Source organism: Lycorma delicatula, chromosome 4, assembly GCF_047948215.1.
Source record: "Lycorma delicatula isolate Av1 chromosome 4, ASM4794821v1, whole genome shotgun sequence".
Taxonomy (NCBI): Eukaryota; Metazoa; Arthropoda; class Insecta; order Hemiptera; family Fulgoridae; genus Lycorma; species Lycorma delicatula.
In genome coordinates, this window is record NC_134458.1 from 116,228,856 (window position 1) to 116,245,154 (window position 16,299).

Genomic DNA, 16,299 nt, shown 5'->3' on the forward strand with positions numbered 1-16,299 from the left:
AAGTGGGTGTCAGAGTTGCAGCCCTTAATACTGGTTAATTTTTCCCCCAATAAAAGAAGGTTTCTTAATAAACTTTCTAAAAAGAAAAGTCTGCTAGCATCTTTTTGGTATGAAGGCACTTTCTTTCATTAAGATGTATCTGATCATCTTAAAGTTTCATTCTCCCTGTTTCCTACTTCCTTCTTTCTATTTCTTTTACAATCATTAACATTTCTTCTATATTTGTCAATTTTATAAATTTTCTTAACATCCCTTTAGTTTTTGCTTAAAAAATTCTCACACTTTCTCTCTAAATTCCCATTTTGACTGTAATGTAGTGAACCATCATGGGTTAAGTATTTATTTTTTCCTTTTTGTAAATCTGATAGAAAATATTCCTTTTTAGCTTTCTGTCACTTACATGCAGTGATAGTGCATGGAGCAACAAGAGAAATATTTTTGGAATTGCTCTTTTTTTTTTTAAAGTAAGTTCTATTTATGATTTTAATTTTATGTGTTCTGTAATCACAAATGCTTATTATTTTGTTTTAGAGCTTTGTCTGAAACCAACTTATTTTTCAATTCTGGACATAAAATCACAGACCAAAATTTTAATATCTTTTCTGGATCATTCATATTTTTTTAAATTTAATTGCAGAAGGGATTTCAAGTAAATTAGCTGTTTCTAATCTAACTTTAACTAAATTATTAACTTAAAGTATTTCTAATATTGATGATTAGCTTTGTCACTTTCAATCCTGGAAATGCAAAGCAAATTACCTTAACCCTGGTCCTAGCCCTAACTAAAACCATAACTGACCCCAATACTTAGAAAGAGAAGAATTTACAACAGGCAATTTTTTTCTGTTTTCTTTATCTAATTTCTTATCTATTTATGGAAAAGTAACTATCAAACAAGGCGTATATTCCATTCATAAATAATTTCATCTTTTACTACTTTTATCTGTATAGTAAAGAAATTTTTAAACGAGCACCATTTAATAATATATTCTTCAAAACAAGTATCTTACATTACTTTTTTTTCACAATTAATAAACACATTGATATTCCAATCTATGGTTTTGTTTAACTTGGCCCAGATCATTAGATCTTATCATATTACACACTACAATCACCTTTAAATTTATTATAAAATCTAAAGACTTACATTTAGTAAATCTTTAGATTTATTTAAAGTAATTAAATAAATATATTTTTATATATTTATTGTTTTTTATATTTATATATTATATAATATTTATAATATATAAATAAATATATTATATATTTATTTTTTTTTATTTGTTACACAAATCTGTAACTAAGTCTGCTCTTAAATTTCATTTAGTAGAGATTAATTATTAAACTTTATAAGTTAACTATAACTTCATTAGTTAAACACAGAGTAATTAATTAATTAACATTTTAATTTTTCCTTACAGTATTGTTTACATTTTTAACACTTACTTTTTTCTATCTTTACGAATTATTAAAAAAGACTCAGGTACTTATTGTTTATACTGTACTCTACTGAAATCCAACATAACCTTTGTACGCAACTCGATACGATAAAACTTATATACGTATAACTTACTGCATATAATTTTTACTTCCTTGTACGAAGTAAAGGAAGTATCATGAAGCGAAATAACTCGGTTTTCAGATTTCGACGGAAATACCCATTTTGACCATCCCTGAGTCCGTTTTGACAAGTTTCGGCGTGACGTCTGTATGTATGTACGTACGTATGTATTTTGCATAACTCAAAAACGATTAGCCGTAGGATGTTGAAATTTTGGATTTAGCACTGTTGTAACATCTAGTTGTGCATCTCTCTGTTTGATTGCAATCGATTAAACCAAAAGTGTCCAACAAAATTTGGATTTTGGACTTTTTCTTAACTTCAGTAATTAACCCTCATTAACTTTAACCCGCTTTTCAACGATATATCATAAGTGGTTCTTATTTTCATTAGTTTCAGAGTTATAACCAAATGAAACTTAAATTAATGAAATATGTGGTTCTTAGAAGGGAAAGGCACATCGGTTCGAATCAGACTTCCATCTCCTTTTTTAATTTATTTTATTAACTTTTTTTTTAAATTAAATATATTTATTTATTAATTATTAACCCGTGATTGTAAAAATATTTTTACAATAATTAATAAATCAATAATAAAATTTTAAAAAAATATGAAGAAAAAAAACAGAAGTTATTAGTGAAATAAAATTTTATGCACTTTTAAAAATGTGTATGTGTAATTTGGTAGGCATTATTACATATGTTTATATGTAATAAATTTGGCGAAACATCTGATTATTTAATATTAATTGAAAATTATAATTTAGAATCATATTATTTTTTGATTTTCTAGTTTAATTTCTGTTTAATTTTATTTAATTATTCTGGACTTTTAATTTTATCGGCATTAAAGTTAACTACAGAGTGACTGAAAAATAGACCCTCACAAGAACAACATATACACTGAGACATACATGCTTTAATAAATTGCCAAAAATTCTTATCTTTTAGTTCATTATTCCTCTGATATTGTCGGACAATATTCTCCCTAAGTCGGAGTTGATTATCATTTTGTATATTTGTTTTTTGATGGCAATCATTTAATTGCTCTTTGGTACAATATATTTCTTCTGATCTTAATTTGTGTACACGTTCTCTAGTTTTCACATTTTCTCTTTCTTTATATTTATCATGTTCGCTTAATCTTTGTATCTTTCTTTAGTTTTAACGTTTTCATCCTCTTCATATTTATCATCTCTTAATATTTTTATTATTACTTTTGTTTTAACATTTTCTTCCTCTTCATATTCATCTTCTTGACGTTTTTTTGAAATATATTTCTTCACGTTATCTTTATTTTTATTTTTCATTTTTGATTATTCACCAAATAATCCAATAATAAAAACTGAATATTTTACACCGTAAGGTCGAAATTAATATTTGTAACCAGTATACAGGAGTTCACTACACGGAATAATTTTATTATTATTAACTTTTATTTATACGACATACCAGAAATCTGACACTTTTGTTAATCAGAAACTCACGAAGATATTAATAATAATGATCTAGTAAAACGAGTAAAAAGGGACTTTTACTCTATCCTAATGTTTCATGTAAGATTGTTGAATTAATAATTGTATAAATATTTGATGTTAATAAAAACTAATATTTCAGCAATTGTGTAACTGTCCACTTTCTCCAAGAATTGGAGGATCGTATCTCACTTTAAAATGAAATAAGTTTAAATGAACTGCAGCAAAAAATGTGTATATGTAATTAAATAGGCGTACGAGGAAGTCATGTGATGTCCACATCAGATTTTGATTTTTAACATTAAGCAGAGGAGGTTAGCGAGCGTAAGTTATGTTTGATTAGATTATGTTGATTATCATAATATCGCGCACATATATCAACATAACCTATGCTCGATAAACTCGTCTAATTAACGTTAAACATACAAATCATATATATTTTACCTATTTAGGTCGCCAGTAGAAACGAATTTCGTGTAAGAATGACTCAAAAGTATAACCTCAGTAGGGGTCCCGTATAACCGATAAGTACCAAGACACATAACAATAATTATTTATTGTATACAACCAATGATTAAAACATTTGTTTTATTTTGGAATGAATTTATAAATAATTAATTATTTAAATATTTTCCCTTTGAAAATGAATGCCAGACGCCTTTCTACATGTCTGTGCACCCTTCACTAGACGCATAGTATATATTCATAATCATATTTATTTGTTATATTTTACTTACAGATCAGCCATGATATGTTCTAAATCACTTTTGTTAATAATATCACTTTCTGGACTACAATTTTCCATCCTAAAACAAACAGAAAAGAATTATAACATTAATTCTTTAGGTTAAAAAAAATTGGTATAATATGTATAAGTCCAACTTACTGTTACCAATTAATAAATAAATTAAAACCCATATTCAGAAAATTACACAAATAAACCAGAGTGAAAAACATGTGTAGTAAGTAATCTACTTACGGATAATACGGATTTGAATACTAGATCGTAGACCCCGGTGTTCAATAAACCACACATTTCAGGAATGGTCGAACTAAGACTGTACAAGACTACACTTCATTTATACTCATACACATCATCCTCATTCATCCTCTGAAGTAATACCTGAACGGTAATTCCCGGAGGCTAAATAGGAAAAAGAAAAGGTAATCTCCAAACCTTCATGTTTCAACCATAAATTTCCTTTGGTAGCATGGAATCCATAGAAAAACCAAGATTGGGAAAATGATGGCATAGAAACTCATTGCAGAGAAAATTGAGGACGGGATTTTGAGTATTAACTGTGATGGATTACAAATAAAATAAAGGTAAGATTACACATACTTCTGTTTGAACATTGATAGATGGAAGAATAAACCAAAATAATTGTATAAGAAAAGCAAACACTTTATAATATTCAATAAATAATGTTATTGTTATAAGAGAAGTGGGTATTAAGGCTAAGCTATGTTAATGTGCAGTTCAGGTAATTAGAATAACCTAAATATGAGGTCTGTTCAGAAAATAACCGTACATTTTTAATAACGTACCAACGGAGATATTTAGTGACGTGCGGTTGTTAGCTTGTGTTCCGCATAACCACCTCCGTAACCACATGTTCTAGGATTGTTGATATCTTTCTCATTTAGTTTTCGTGATATTGTTATCTGAGTGCATCGTGTTTAAGCGTTAGTTGCGATTTTCAGGAGCAATGGTACAACGGAAAATTTTGCGTGAAACCAGGAATAACTTTCACAGAAACGTTTCAGCTTTTGCAAAAAGCTTATGAAGATGATGCTCTGATTCGTACGCAATGTTATAAATGGTTTTCACGATTTAAAAGTAGTCGTCAGTCAATTGAAGATAACCCTCGACCAAGAAGGCCTTCGACTTCAACTGACAACACCCACGTTCAAAAAATCAACGATATGGTGCGTGCAAATCGCCAACTGACTGTCAGAGAAGTTGTAGAAGAGGTTATCATCTCGATTAGATTATGTCATGACATTTTCACCGAAAAATTGAACGTGCATTGAGTTGCAACAAAATTTGTTCCTCGTTTGATAATCGAACAGTAGAATTTTTCGATTTTAATGAAATTGTGCATTTTGAATTCTTGCCTCAAGGTGAAACAGTGAACCGTGCGCACTATCAAGACGTTTTATAACGGTTACGTGAAAAAATCCGCAAAAAGAGACCAGAGTTGTGGCGAGAAAACTTTGGTTCCTTCACCGTGACAATGCGCCCGCACACTCAGCTTCGTCAATTCGTCAGTTTTGTACCAAAATCAGATAACTGTCCTCGTTCAGCTTCCTGCTCTCCAGACCTGGCTCCTTGCGATTTTTTCTTATTTTTTAAATTAAAATCAATGATGAAAGGATGCAGTTTTGAGACTATTGATGATATTAAAGCAAATCCATTGTGGACCTTAAAGGCCATTTAAAATGAAGCTATCCAGGTCTGTTTCATGAAGTGAAAACACCGCCGGGAAAAGTGTGTGAATAGCAGAGGGGAGTACTTCAAGGGACAAGGATCAATAATATGTAAAATTAATAAAGATTAAAAAAATAGAGTTCGGTTATTTTCTGAACAGACCTCGTATTCACATGACTAGTGACGTGGTTTCTTTAGAGAATTGCTAAAAGACATTATACTGGAAACTCATCAGTAAAGCATATGTTAAAAATGGTATCTGCGATTCAACTTTTAGAGAAAAGATAGCTTAAATGTAACAAATGCATGTTCAGGAAAATCAGATATTTCCTGAAAGTAAGGCTTGAAGTTGTAGAATATAGGAAACTAGAATAAGCTAGGTAAAATTAATTCATTTTTTTTACTCTGTATATTTTATTTGAGTTGCCCTGTTTCGTCAAAACAAATGAATTATTAAATTTAATATATTTTCAACTCATTTAGTTAATGGCTATGACTTGTAAAATTACCATGATGTTGTCAATATCATTAAATGTGTGTGCAGTTTCGATGGTGATTTGTAAGGCTAGTTTGAGTTAAGAATGGGTTCAGAGTCCTGGGAAAAAACAGTAAAGCTGCATTCCGTATACGAGATGGTTCCATAACATCTTAGTAGAAACTTGAAACTAAAGAGTCCAAAAGTAAGAAAAAATACCATTGCCCAAAGCCGTGTTTAATACATCAGTAATCACTACTGTACATTTATCACTTTATATATATCTGTCTGTATATGTGTGTGTGTGTGTGTGTGTGTGTGTGTGTGTGTGTGTGTGTGTGTGTGTGTGCGCGCGCGCGCGCGCGCGCGCTCGCAAAACCATAAAGGAGCCATGTATTCAGATATCTGAAAAGAACTTTTGTTAGCTTACATCCAAATATTCGAAAAAAGGTTGCTTTTTATGAAAACCTAACCACTAATCTTTCATACTGATAAAAAAAAAAGGCTGCAATAAAAATGACTTTTCTATATAAAATTTCGGCTTTAAAATTCTGCACTATCCTAAAAATACAAAGATGAAATTAAAAATTGAAAAGTAAAAATATTTTTTTTAAACATTAAGGCTGGTTTAATAACACTAGTCAACAAAAAATATTTTTTCGTGTATCTGGAATCGTATATGGTGCGTTCAACTAATTTTGGTGTGCTGAATTCAAAACTGTTATCAGAATTTGTGTAATGCATCACGTTTTTAGATACATATGATTCAGACGTACGATTTATTTACTAGTAATTGTATAATCACTGTCAAATCAGTATTTTAAAAAAATTATTATTTACGTGTATTCATTTAAAATTTGTTTAAATCAAATTTTTATTTATTCAAACACAGATAAATTGGAATACATTGATACAGTTTTTAAATAACAATTTCTAAAAGTCTAAATCACTGAAAATGTCATTAAAATAACACTTTTTTAAAGTTTAAATCACTGAAATTGTCTTACCTTTAATTTTTAAAATACGAGTACGATGAGAAACCTTTTCGCTTATACGATGTTTGATCAGTTTCTCTAAACAAAAACCAACAATAGTCACCCACCTTCCTTGGTACCAATGTTCCATGGATAGAATATCCTTATGGAAAACGCTCTCCTTGCTCATCACTGATAGAGTACAAATTTTCGGGAAAATTAGATGGGGGTGTAGGAAATGAATTTTTAACGACATTCTACATACTAAATGGTTGTAGTTTTCTAACAGCTTATTAACCAAAAAAACATAGTTTTCATTTCTTCTGTTGCCCAAGAAACCACCAACAACATCTTTGAAGAACTTCCATGCAGCTAGTTCATATTTGTTAAGTTTATCGTCAAACGTTGGGTCTTTAAGCAGTTTCTTGATCTGCTAACCAATAAATATACCCTCCTTGGGCTTAGTATCACTCAATTTAGAAAAACTTATTTTTAAATAATTAAATCCTGGTTCATCTTATTCTAATGCCTTTAAATATTTTTCATGAGTCGAGTTTTATGTGAAGTGGCGCCAGTATGATTTTATCACTCTTAATTAATGATAAATGCTTTACATTTTTTTACCAACCACAAAGTTCTGCTACAATGGCCAGTTCTTTACCTGGTAATGACTGTATTACAATTATACCAAAGACAAAGAAAATCACAATATTTCGTAAACTCACCTTGTAAACCAAGAAGTAACGCAATAACTTTCAGGTTACTGCAAACTTGTCACATATGCTCTTTGTATTTTATTTCTTCTAATATTGATGCCGTAGTTTCATACGTTTCTTTCATGTCGACTGCATGAGATAATGGAATGGGTGGCTGTTTGTTACCATTATGCAATAAAACTGCTTTCATGTTAAAATTAGAAGAGTTAATAAAAAGACGCCATCCTTCAGGAATATACTGAATTCCACGGTCTTTCATCAGGCCATCGACATCAGTACAAACGCACAATGAATTTTTCATAGTAAAATAAGTTGAAAGAGTTTTATTTCATGTTCTACACGTAGTAACTTTTGTTTTTTTCAGTCAAAAGATTCCACTGTTGCAGTCTAGATGCCAGAAGTTCAGCTTGCTGCTTTGATAACTTTAAATCGCGAACTAAATCATTAAGTTCATGTTGTTGAATTAAGTGAGGAGATTTCTTATCAAATATAGGAAGAAATTCTTCAACATCTCTGTATCATCTGCTTCATTTTCAGATTGTTCTTCTAGCAATGTCGGATTAGATAGCGGTACAGGTACAGGTAAGTCTCACCGTGTGGTACCGGCTTTAGAGCTGAGGATACATCTGTATATTTTTTAACTTTCTATTTTTGGATAAAAATCCAAATATATTTGTCATACAATGTAGCAGTCAGTGAAGTGGTCCTTAGGTTCATGCCAAATCACCGGTAAGCAAACGGCATGGCTCATCGTTTCCCTTTCAACCATTCCGTTAGAGTTACTGAACACGATATGCAAATAACATGAGGCGCCCAAATTTTATCTTCATCCCCGAGTGCACAATCAAAATAAAATTTATATCGTTTTTGTCAATTCTGTAAAAAGAAAATCAAGTGTACTTGTTCATAAAAATAAAATATCCGAACATGGTGAAAACATTTAATGAAAATTATCCAATCAAAATTGACTACAGCTGGAATAATTTACTGAATATAACTGATTTACTGCTGGAAAAATGATTAGGTTAGACAAAATATGAAAGATGCAATTTCAGAGATCTTTAGATGGCCAACTTTTAAAAATAATTTTGATAAAATTATTTATTTTGATAAGAATAGCGTTAAGAGAGTAGTAGATAAAATTAAAGACTATTTGTTTGGGTCTGGTGAAAAAGAATCAGTATATCAAACCATTTAAAAAATCTTCCCTCCAGTTTATTTTCAATACAATTAAAATATCTTCTTTTACAGAAACAATATTATTCCATCGATGAATTTTTAAACACTAATTAAAAGATAAGGTACTTGTTTGTTATCGCACCGCCACTTTTTTTTTATTCAACTTCTTCAGATTTCATGAGAAAATGAATAATGCTTATTTTAGGTGAACAAGTACATTTTTTTTTATTGAAATATAAAAATTACAAAACATTTTATATTATGTTGATTCCTTGTACTGACGAATCGTACGTATATAAACATAACCTAACTAAACATAACTTTTTTCCCCCAGTTTAGCCTCGGGGAATCACCGTCAGGTATTACTTCAGAGGATGATATGTATGAGTGTAAGTGAAGTGTAGTCTTGTACAGTCTCAGGTCAACCATTTTTGAGATGTGTGGTTGATTGAACCCAACCACCAAGAACACCGGTATCCAACATCTAGTATTCAAATCCGGATAAAAGTAACTACCTTTATTAGGATTTGAAAGTTGGAACTCTCGACTTCAAAATCAGCTGATTTGCGAAGACGCGTTTACCACTAGACCAATCCGGTGGGTAACCAAACATAACCTACGCTCGCTAACCTTGTCTAATTATCGTTACGTAGTGTAGAATATGCATATTTAACGTTAATTAGACGAAAATCGTTTTAAAAAAATCTGATGTGGTCACTATATGACTTCCTTGTACGCCTATTAAATTACACATACACATTTTTCGCTGCACTTCATTTAAACTTATTTCATTTGAAAGTGGGATACGTTCCTCCAATTGTATAATAAAGTGGAAAGTTACACAATTGCTGAAATATTAGTTTTTATTAACATCAAATATTTACAACTATTAATTCAATAATCTTACATGAAATATTAGGATAGATTAAAAGTCCCTTTAACATTAAGAGAAGGTGATAAATAAAGAGGAAAAAACCAAAAAACTGTTAAAACCAAGAAAAGAATAAAAAGATTAAGAGAGAATGATGAATAAAAAGAGAGAGAAAATTTGAAAACTAGAGAACGTGTACATAAATTAAGATCAGAAGAAATATATTAGACCAAAGAGCGATTAAATGATTGGCATCAAAAAACAAATATGCAGAATGATAATCAACTCCGATTTAGGGAGAATATTGTCCGACAACATCAGAGGAATAATGAACTAAAAGATAAGAATTTTGGCAATTTATTAAAGATCGGGCATGTATGTCTTAGTGTATATGTTGTTCTTGTGAGGGTCTATTTTTCAGTCACTCTGTAGTTAACTTCAATGTAGAAAAAATTAAACATAGATTCCAGTATAATTAAATAAAATTAAACTAGAAAATCCAAAAATAATACGATTCTAAATTTAAATTTTCACCAAATCTATTAGATATACACATACGTAATAATGCCTACTAAATTACATATACACATTTTTAATAGTACATAAAATTTTATTTCACTAATAATTTTTTTTTCTTATTTAAAAAACAAAATTCTATTATTGAATTATTAATTACTGTAAAAATGATTTTACAATCACGGGTTTATAATTATTAATAAATCAATATATTTAAATTTAAAAAAAATTATAATAAAATAAATTTAAGAAAAAGTTAAAAAAAGGAGATGAAGTCTGATTCGAACCGATGTGCCTTCCCCTTCTAAAATCCAAATATTTCATTAATTTAAGTTTTATGTGGCTTTAAATCTGGAACTAATGAAAATAAGTACCACATACGATATATCGTTGAAAAGCTCTGAATGAGGGCTTTTTACCGCAGTTAAGAAAAAGTTCAAAATCCATTTTTTTGGACACTTTTGGTTTAGTCGATTGCAATCAAAAAGGGAAGTGCACAACTGGATGTTACAACAGTGCTAAATCCAAAATTTCAACATCCTACGGCTAATCGTTTTTGAGTTATGCGAGTTACATACGTACATACATACATACAGACGTCACACCGAAACTAGTGAAAATGGATTCAGGGATGGTCAAAATGGATATTTCCTTTGAAATTTGATAACCGAAATTTTTCGCGATCACAATCCTTCCTTTACTTCGAACAAGGAAATAAAAAAACAGAATTTTCTGCATTCCATTCACTGCATATATGAAGACGTTGCCAAAAACTTTTCAATAGTACTTTGTGATTGTGAAGTATCTTTTATATGTATTATCTTAATGTATTTACTATTATTTCATGTGCTTACATTTTAAATAATTACTTATGAACTTTAATCACATTTATTTTTACTTCCTTGTACGAAGTAAAGGAAGTATTGTGATCGCGAAAAATTTCGGTTATCAAATTTCAACGGAAATATCCATTTTGACCATTCCTGAATCCATTTTGACTAGTTTCGGCGTGATGTCTGTACGTACGTATGTATTTTGCATAACTCAAAAACGATTAGCCGTAGGATGTTAAAATTTTGGATTTAGCAATGTTGTAACATCTAGTTGTGCCCTCCCTTTTTGATTGCAATCGACTGAACCAAAAGTGTCCAACAAAATTTGAATATTGGACTTTTTCTTAACTGCAGTAATAAGCCCTAATTGAGAGCTTTTCAACAATATATCATAAGTAGTACTTATTTTCATTGGTTACAGAGTTGTAACCAAACATTTTAATTAATGACATTTTTGGATTCTTACAAGGGGAAGGCACATCGGTTCGAATCAGATTTCATCTCCTTTTTTTTTTAATTTAAATATATTGATTTATTAATAATTATTAAATTCTGGCTGCAAAAAAATTACAATAAATAATAACTCAGTAATAACAATAAAAATATGAAAAAATTCAGAAATTATTAATGAAATAAAATTTTATGTACTTTTTATTTTAAAAAAATGTGTATATGTAATTTAACAGGCGTACAAGAAAGTCATGTGATGTCCACATCAGATTTATTATTTTATTATTAATAGTATATTTTGTATCCTGTTACAAGTTTCCCTTCATTTATCCGATCAAATGTTGGAACAGCTCCTTTTGTAAATTGTGTTATACCCATTCCTGATGTGATTTATGTAATGTATTATTTCAGTGATAAACATAATTTTTTTTTCCTAACATGCGATACATGATTTTATTCTGCTTTTTGATGCTGAAAAAGAATATGAACTCAGAATCTTTCTATCACCCACCATTTCTGAAAATTTTTTTAATTCTAAAGGATTTTTTTTCATTTTTCAACGTATAGTTAGCATTTTAAGCTCCTATATTGTATTTTTTAGCTCATTTTTTTATTGTTTAACTTTGTTAAAATAATTTGTAAGCTATAAATAAACAGTACTACACAAAGAATTAAATCATATCATAGTCACATATTATGACATCATACCTAATACTGAAGAGTGAGCCTTCACAGACAAGATTAATTATGTCTGTGCAGGTCAAAACATGTAGCTGAAAACACAGCTGTGTTGTTTTTATTAAGCACTGGAGTTAGCAATGAATTAATTTTGTTCAGTCTTATTGCTGCCTTATGTTTGTTAACAGTGTAGTGTCATAATGCCTCGAATTGTGTAAATGATGTGGAAACCTTTTATTATGTATGTGATGAGTTTACCATAAAATCAAATAGAAAAAACATCACACCTTTAATTAAAAAAGCATATCATTTGTACTTTCAGTGTAAAATTGGTGATCAGGATAAGACGTGAGCTCCTCATATAGTATGCACTAATTGTTCTGTATATTCAAGAGGATGGCTGAAAGGTACATGGAAGGCTTTGCCATTTGATTACCTATGATTTGACGTGAACCAAAGGATCATGTAACCAATTGTTACTTTTGTTTAATAAGTGTGTCTGGAATTTCTAAAATATCTAAACATACTGTAAAATATCCTTCATTGCAATCTGCAATCAGGCTTGTACCTCACAGTGAAATTATTCCAGTTCCTCAGCCACCTGTTAATGTATGTTTTGATAGCAGTGATGAAGAATCAGGCAGTACTGAAGAAGACAACAATGATTCTGATTTTGAATTATCTTCCGATAAGCCACATCTTATATCACAAGGTGAATTAAATGACAAAAAATGAAGCTGAACTGTTAGGACCAAAACTGCAAGATTTGAATTTACTTTTAAAAAAATACAAAAATTTTGGGCTTTCAAAGCCAATAAAAAGAACTTTTTCAGTACTTTATTGATGAAAATAATTTGGTTTATTGCACAAATATTGATGAGCTTATGTTGCACTTTAGGACAAGTTCATAAACCTGAGGTTTAAAGTGGTTCTACTACACAACGGTAACAATTATCCTTCGATACCAATCGCTTATGGTATTAATTTGAAAGAGACATACGATGTGATGAAAGATGGTCTTGAAAAAATAAATTGTAAAAGACATAGCTGGAACATATGTGGTGATTTGGAAGTTATAGCTATTTTGTTAGGCATGCAGTTAGGCTATTCTAAGTACATGTGTTTTCTTTGCAAATGACACAGCCGAGCTAGGGATAAATATTATATTACCAAAGAATGGAAGAAACGAAACAACTTAACTCCAAATGGGAAAAATATTATTAATGAGCCCTTAGCTGAATCCAAAAAATACTTTTACCCCCTCTACATATCAACCTAGGAATAATGAAAAACTTTGTAAAAGCAATGAAGAAGGATAGTCCTGGATTTTTATACATCAGGCAGAAATTTCTGAATGTAAATGAAGGAAAAATTAAAAAAGGAATATTTGTTGGTCCTCAAATAAGAGAGTTGGTCAAAGATGATGTATTTAACTCAATGTTAAATAATTTAGAAAGTGCAGCTTGGGCTTTATTTAAAGACATTTGTAAAACTTTCTCGGCAAACAAAAATTCGACAATTACCACGATACTGTTAATCAACTTGTTACTTCATACAGAACTATGGGGTGTAATATGTCTTTGAAAATACATTTCCTCCACTCACATCTGGATTTTTTCCCAACCTTGGAGACGTAAGTGATGAACACGGTGAACATTTCCACCAAGACATATCGGTGAAGAAAAGCCGCTATAAAGGGAAATAGAATACTAACATGCTTGCCGATTACTGTTGGACATTAATTCAGGATGTGCTTAAGGCTATTTATAAAAGAAAAGCATCAGCGAAATCATTCTAACACAGGTCATGCATATAAATTTTACAGATTTTAACTATATTTTCCCTTAATGTTTTTTGAAGTGTAATTTATTTAAAACTAAGGTTGATAGAAAAATTGTATTTACAGGTCTGTTATGTATGCAGAAAAGCAAAAAGCAATTCAAGGAATGGTATCACACTTAGAGAAACATTGAATTTTTTTTTTATCAGTGTTATATATTTATCAGAATAAAAGATTATTCATTTATATTTAACACAGCATCTACTGATATAATCTGTACAAAGCAAATAACAATGTATATCTAATTAAAAATAATAATAATTATTTTGAATGATAAATTTTGTCATTAATGAATAATAATTAAAATAATAGGGATTCTTAAGATGATTATATTAAATTTCAATCTTTTTTATCCTGGGTAAAATTACTAACAGCATCCTTACAATCTGAAGATTCAAAACATCTAGAATGTCCCATGCAAAAGCTTTCTGGAAATTGTAAGGTTTGAAGTTAGGAAAAACCCCACAACCATAATCACATCTAAAAACCAGTTTTCAAAATTATTAAATTTAAACAATAGTTGGTACAATTCATTAAATGCTTATTTTCATACTGGTTAATGACCACCATAGCTACCACATAAAGAGAAAAATCCTACTAATTACATGCAAATATATTTTTATCTTGACTTTTTAATTTTAGATTACTACAAATTTGAGTAGGGCTCTCACCTCATAGGAAGGTAAGAGCCACCCAAAAACTTCAATGTTTATGATGAAATAATGTTAGATATAAAGATAAGTACAAAGGCCCTTCAATCAGTTTTGAAGGGATTACCTAATAGGTAAAAACTGATCGCTATTAAAAAGATTTAAATAAATACAGAAGATTCAACAAGTAATTTGAAATGTAAACTCAAATTATGAACAGATAGAGAGAATATCAATGCAGTCAATCAAAAAACCCTACAAAAAAAAGAGAAAAAGAGTTAAAAAAAAATTAAAAATATTATATTTTTCCATTCATAACTACTAAAACAGTAACTGTAGACAAAAGAAATGAACTTTTACTATTCATAAGCCAAATAATAATAATGCATAATGTGTTTTTAGAACTTTGAACAGGTATAACAAATTAAAAGAGAACACTCCTAGAGGTTTGAAGATTTACCATGAGAAATAAACTGAAAATGTAGAAAATATGTTCCGAAATAAATAAAGAATAATTGCATTTAGAAAAGAGATTTGAAATCTACAAAAATGCTATTTTTTTTTTTAATTTCAAAATATAGTAGTGAAAATTTTTATAACAAAAATTTTAAACATATTAATTACGAGCTAGCTGTATTATTTAAGAGTACAGAAAATATAAAAATACTACTTAGGTTTCTTTTATCATATTTATTCCACTTTTATTTTGTTTTTATTCAGTAAGATCATATTTCAAGATAAATAATTATTACTTTAAAGGTTTTATTAACACCATATAATATTTGTAAGTTATTTCTTTTTGATAAAAATTGCACTCTAAATGAGAATATAAAATTCTTCATAATCGCTAATGGGTCATTCTCAAAAAAATTATTCTTGAAAGTGATGAAATATTAAAAAAATTATATGAAGTAACAATTTCACCAGTTACAATATTCAAAGAAGGTAAATTAATGCAATGATTGCTTCTTTTATAAAAGTAATATAAATTTGAAACTTGCAACAACTTTATTTTCTAATTACTAATTATTAATTTAATAAATGTAATCAAACCTTTAAAGAGTATAGCTATACTATACACCGTAGTCTTTTGATGATATTAAATAAGAACCGTTATAGCAGCGTAATCGAAAACATGTAAGACGAAACCAATATCGATCTCAGCGTATACCTATTATTAAATTTATCACAGTAACAGTTGGTCACAATCATGAATATCTCGTGTTGTCGGCCTATCGGAGTTGAAATTCAGTACATGCTTTCAGTGCTGCCATATTATTAGTATCGGTAATTAATATTATCTGATACAGGTGTCGCTAATGGCGAATGAAGTTGAACTATAATTAAACTTATCCAGAAGCAAGAGTATAGAGTTAGATAAATCAAATCTTTTAATTGTTTACCGGTATTCAATACAGTAAATCGATAAAAATAACAACAAACCTTATATTGATTAAAACGTGTTGGCAAAATCTGTCATTGGAAATAATTCTATTTCTGTAGATTTAACTGCAGATCAAAAGGGGATACAAATCAAACCTATGAGTTGTATAGTATAAATTTTTTCAATTGCCTAATTAAAAAGGAAGGACATTAGAACAAGAATGTATTATTTTATCCGAGTTTTCTATTTACAGTCATAAACTGTTAT

At 29.4% G+C, this 16,299-nt stretch overlaps 1 protein-coding gene across 1 annotated transcript in view; it reads right to left on the reverse strand.

Annotated features, from left to right (window-relative positions):
* LOC142322927 (cellular tumor antigen p53-like) overlaps positions 1-15,893 on the reverse strand; it is a 42,546-nt gene extending 26,653 nt beyond the window's left edge. The window contains exons 1-2 of the mRNA XM_075362017.1: positions 15,702-15,893; positions 3,773-3,841 (exon numbers count right to left, since the gene is read on the reverse strand). Coding sequence (XP_075218132.1) covers positions 3,773-3,840 — 68 coding nt within the window. The 5' untranslated portion in view covers position 3,841; positions 15,702-15,893. The remainder of the gene's footprint in view (positions 1-3,772; positions 3,842-15,701) is intronic.
* Positions 15,894-16,299: the final 406 nt, after the last annotated feature.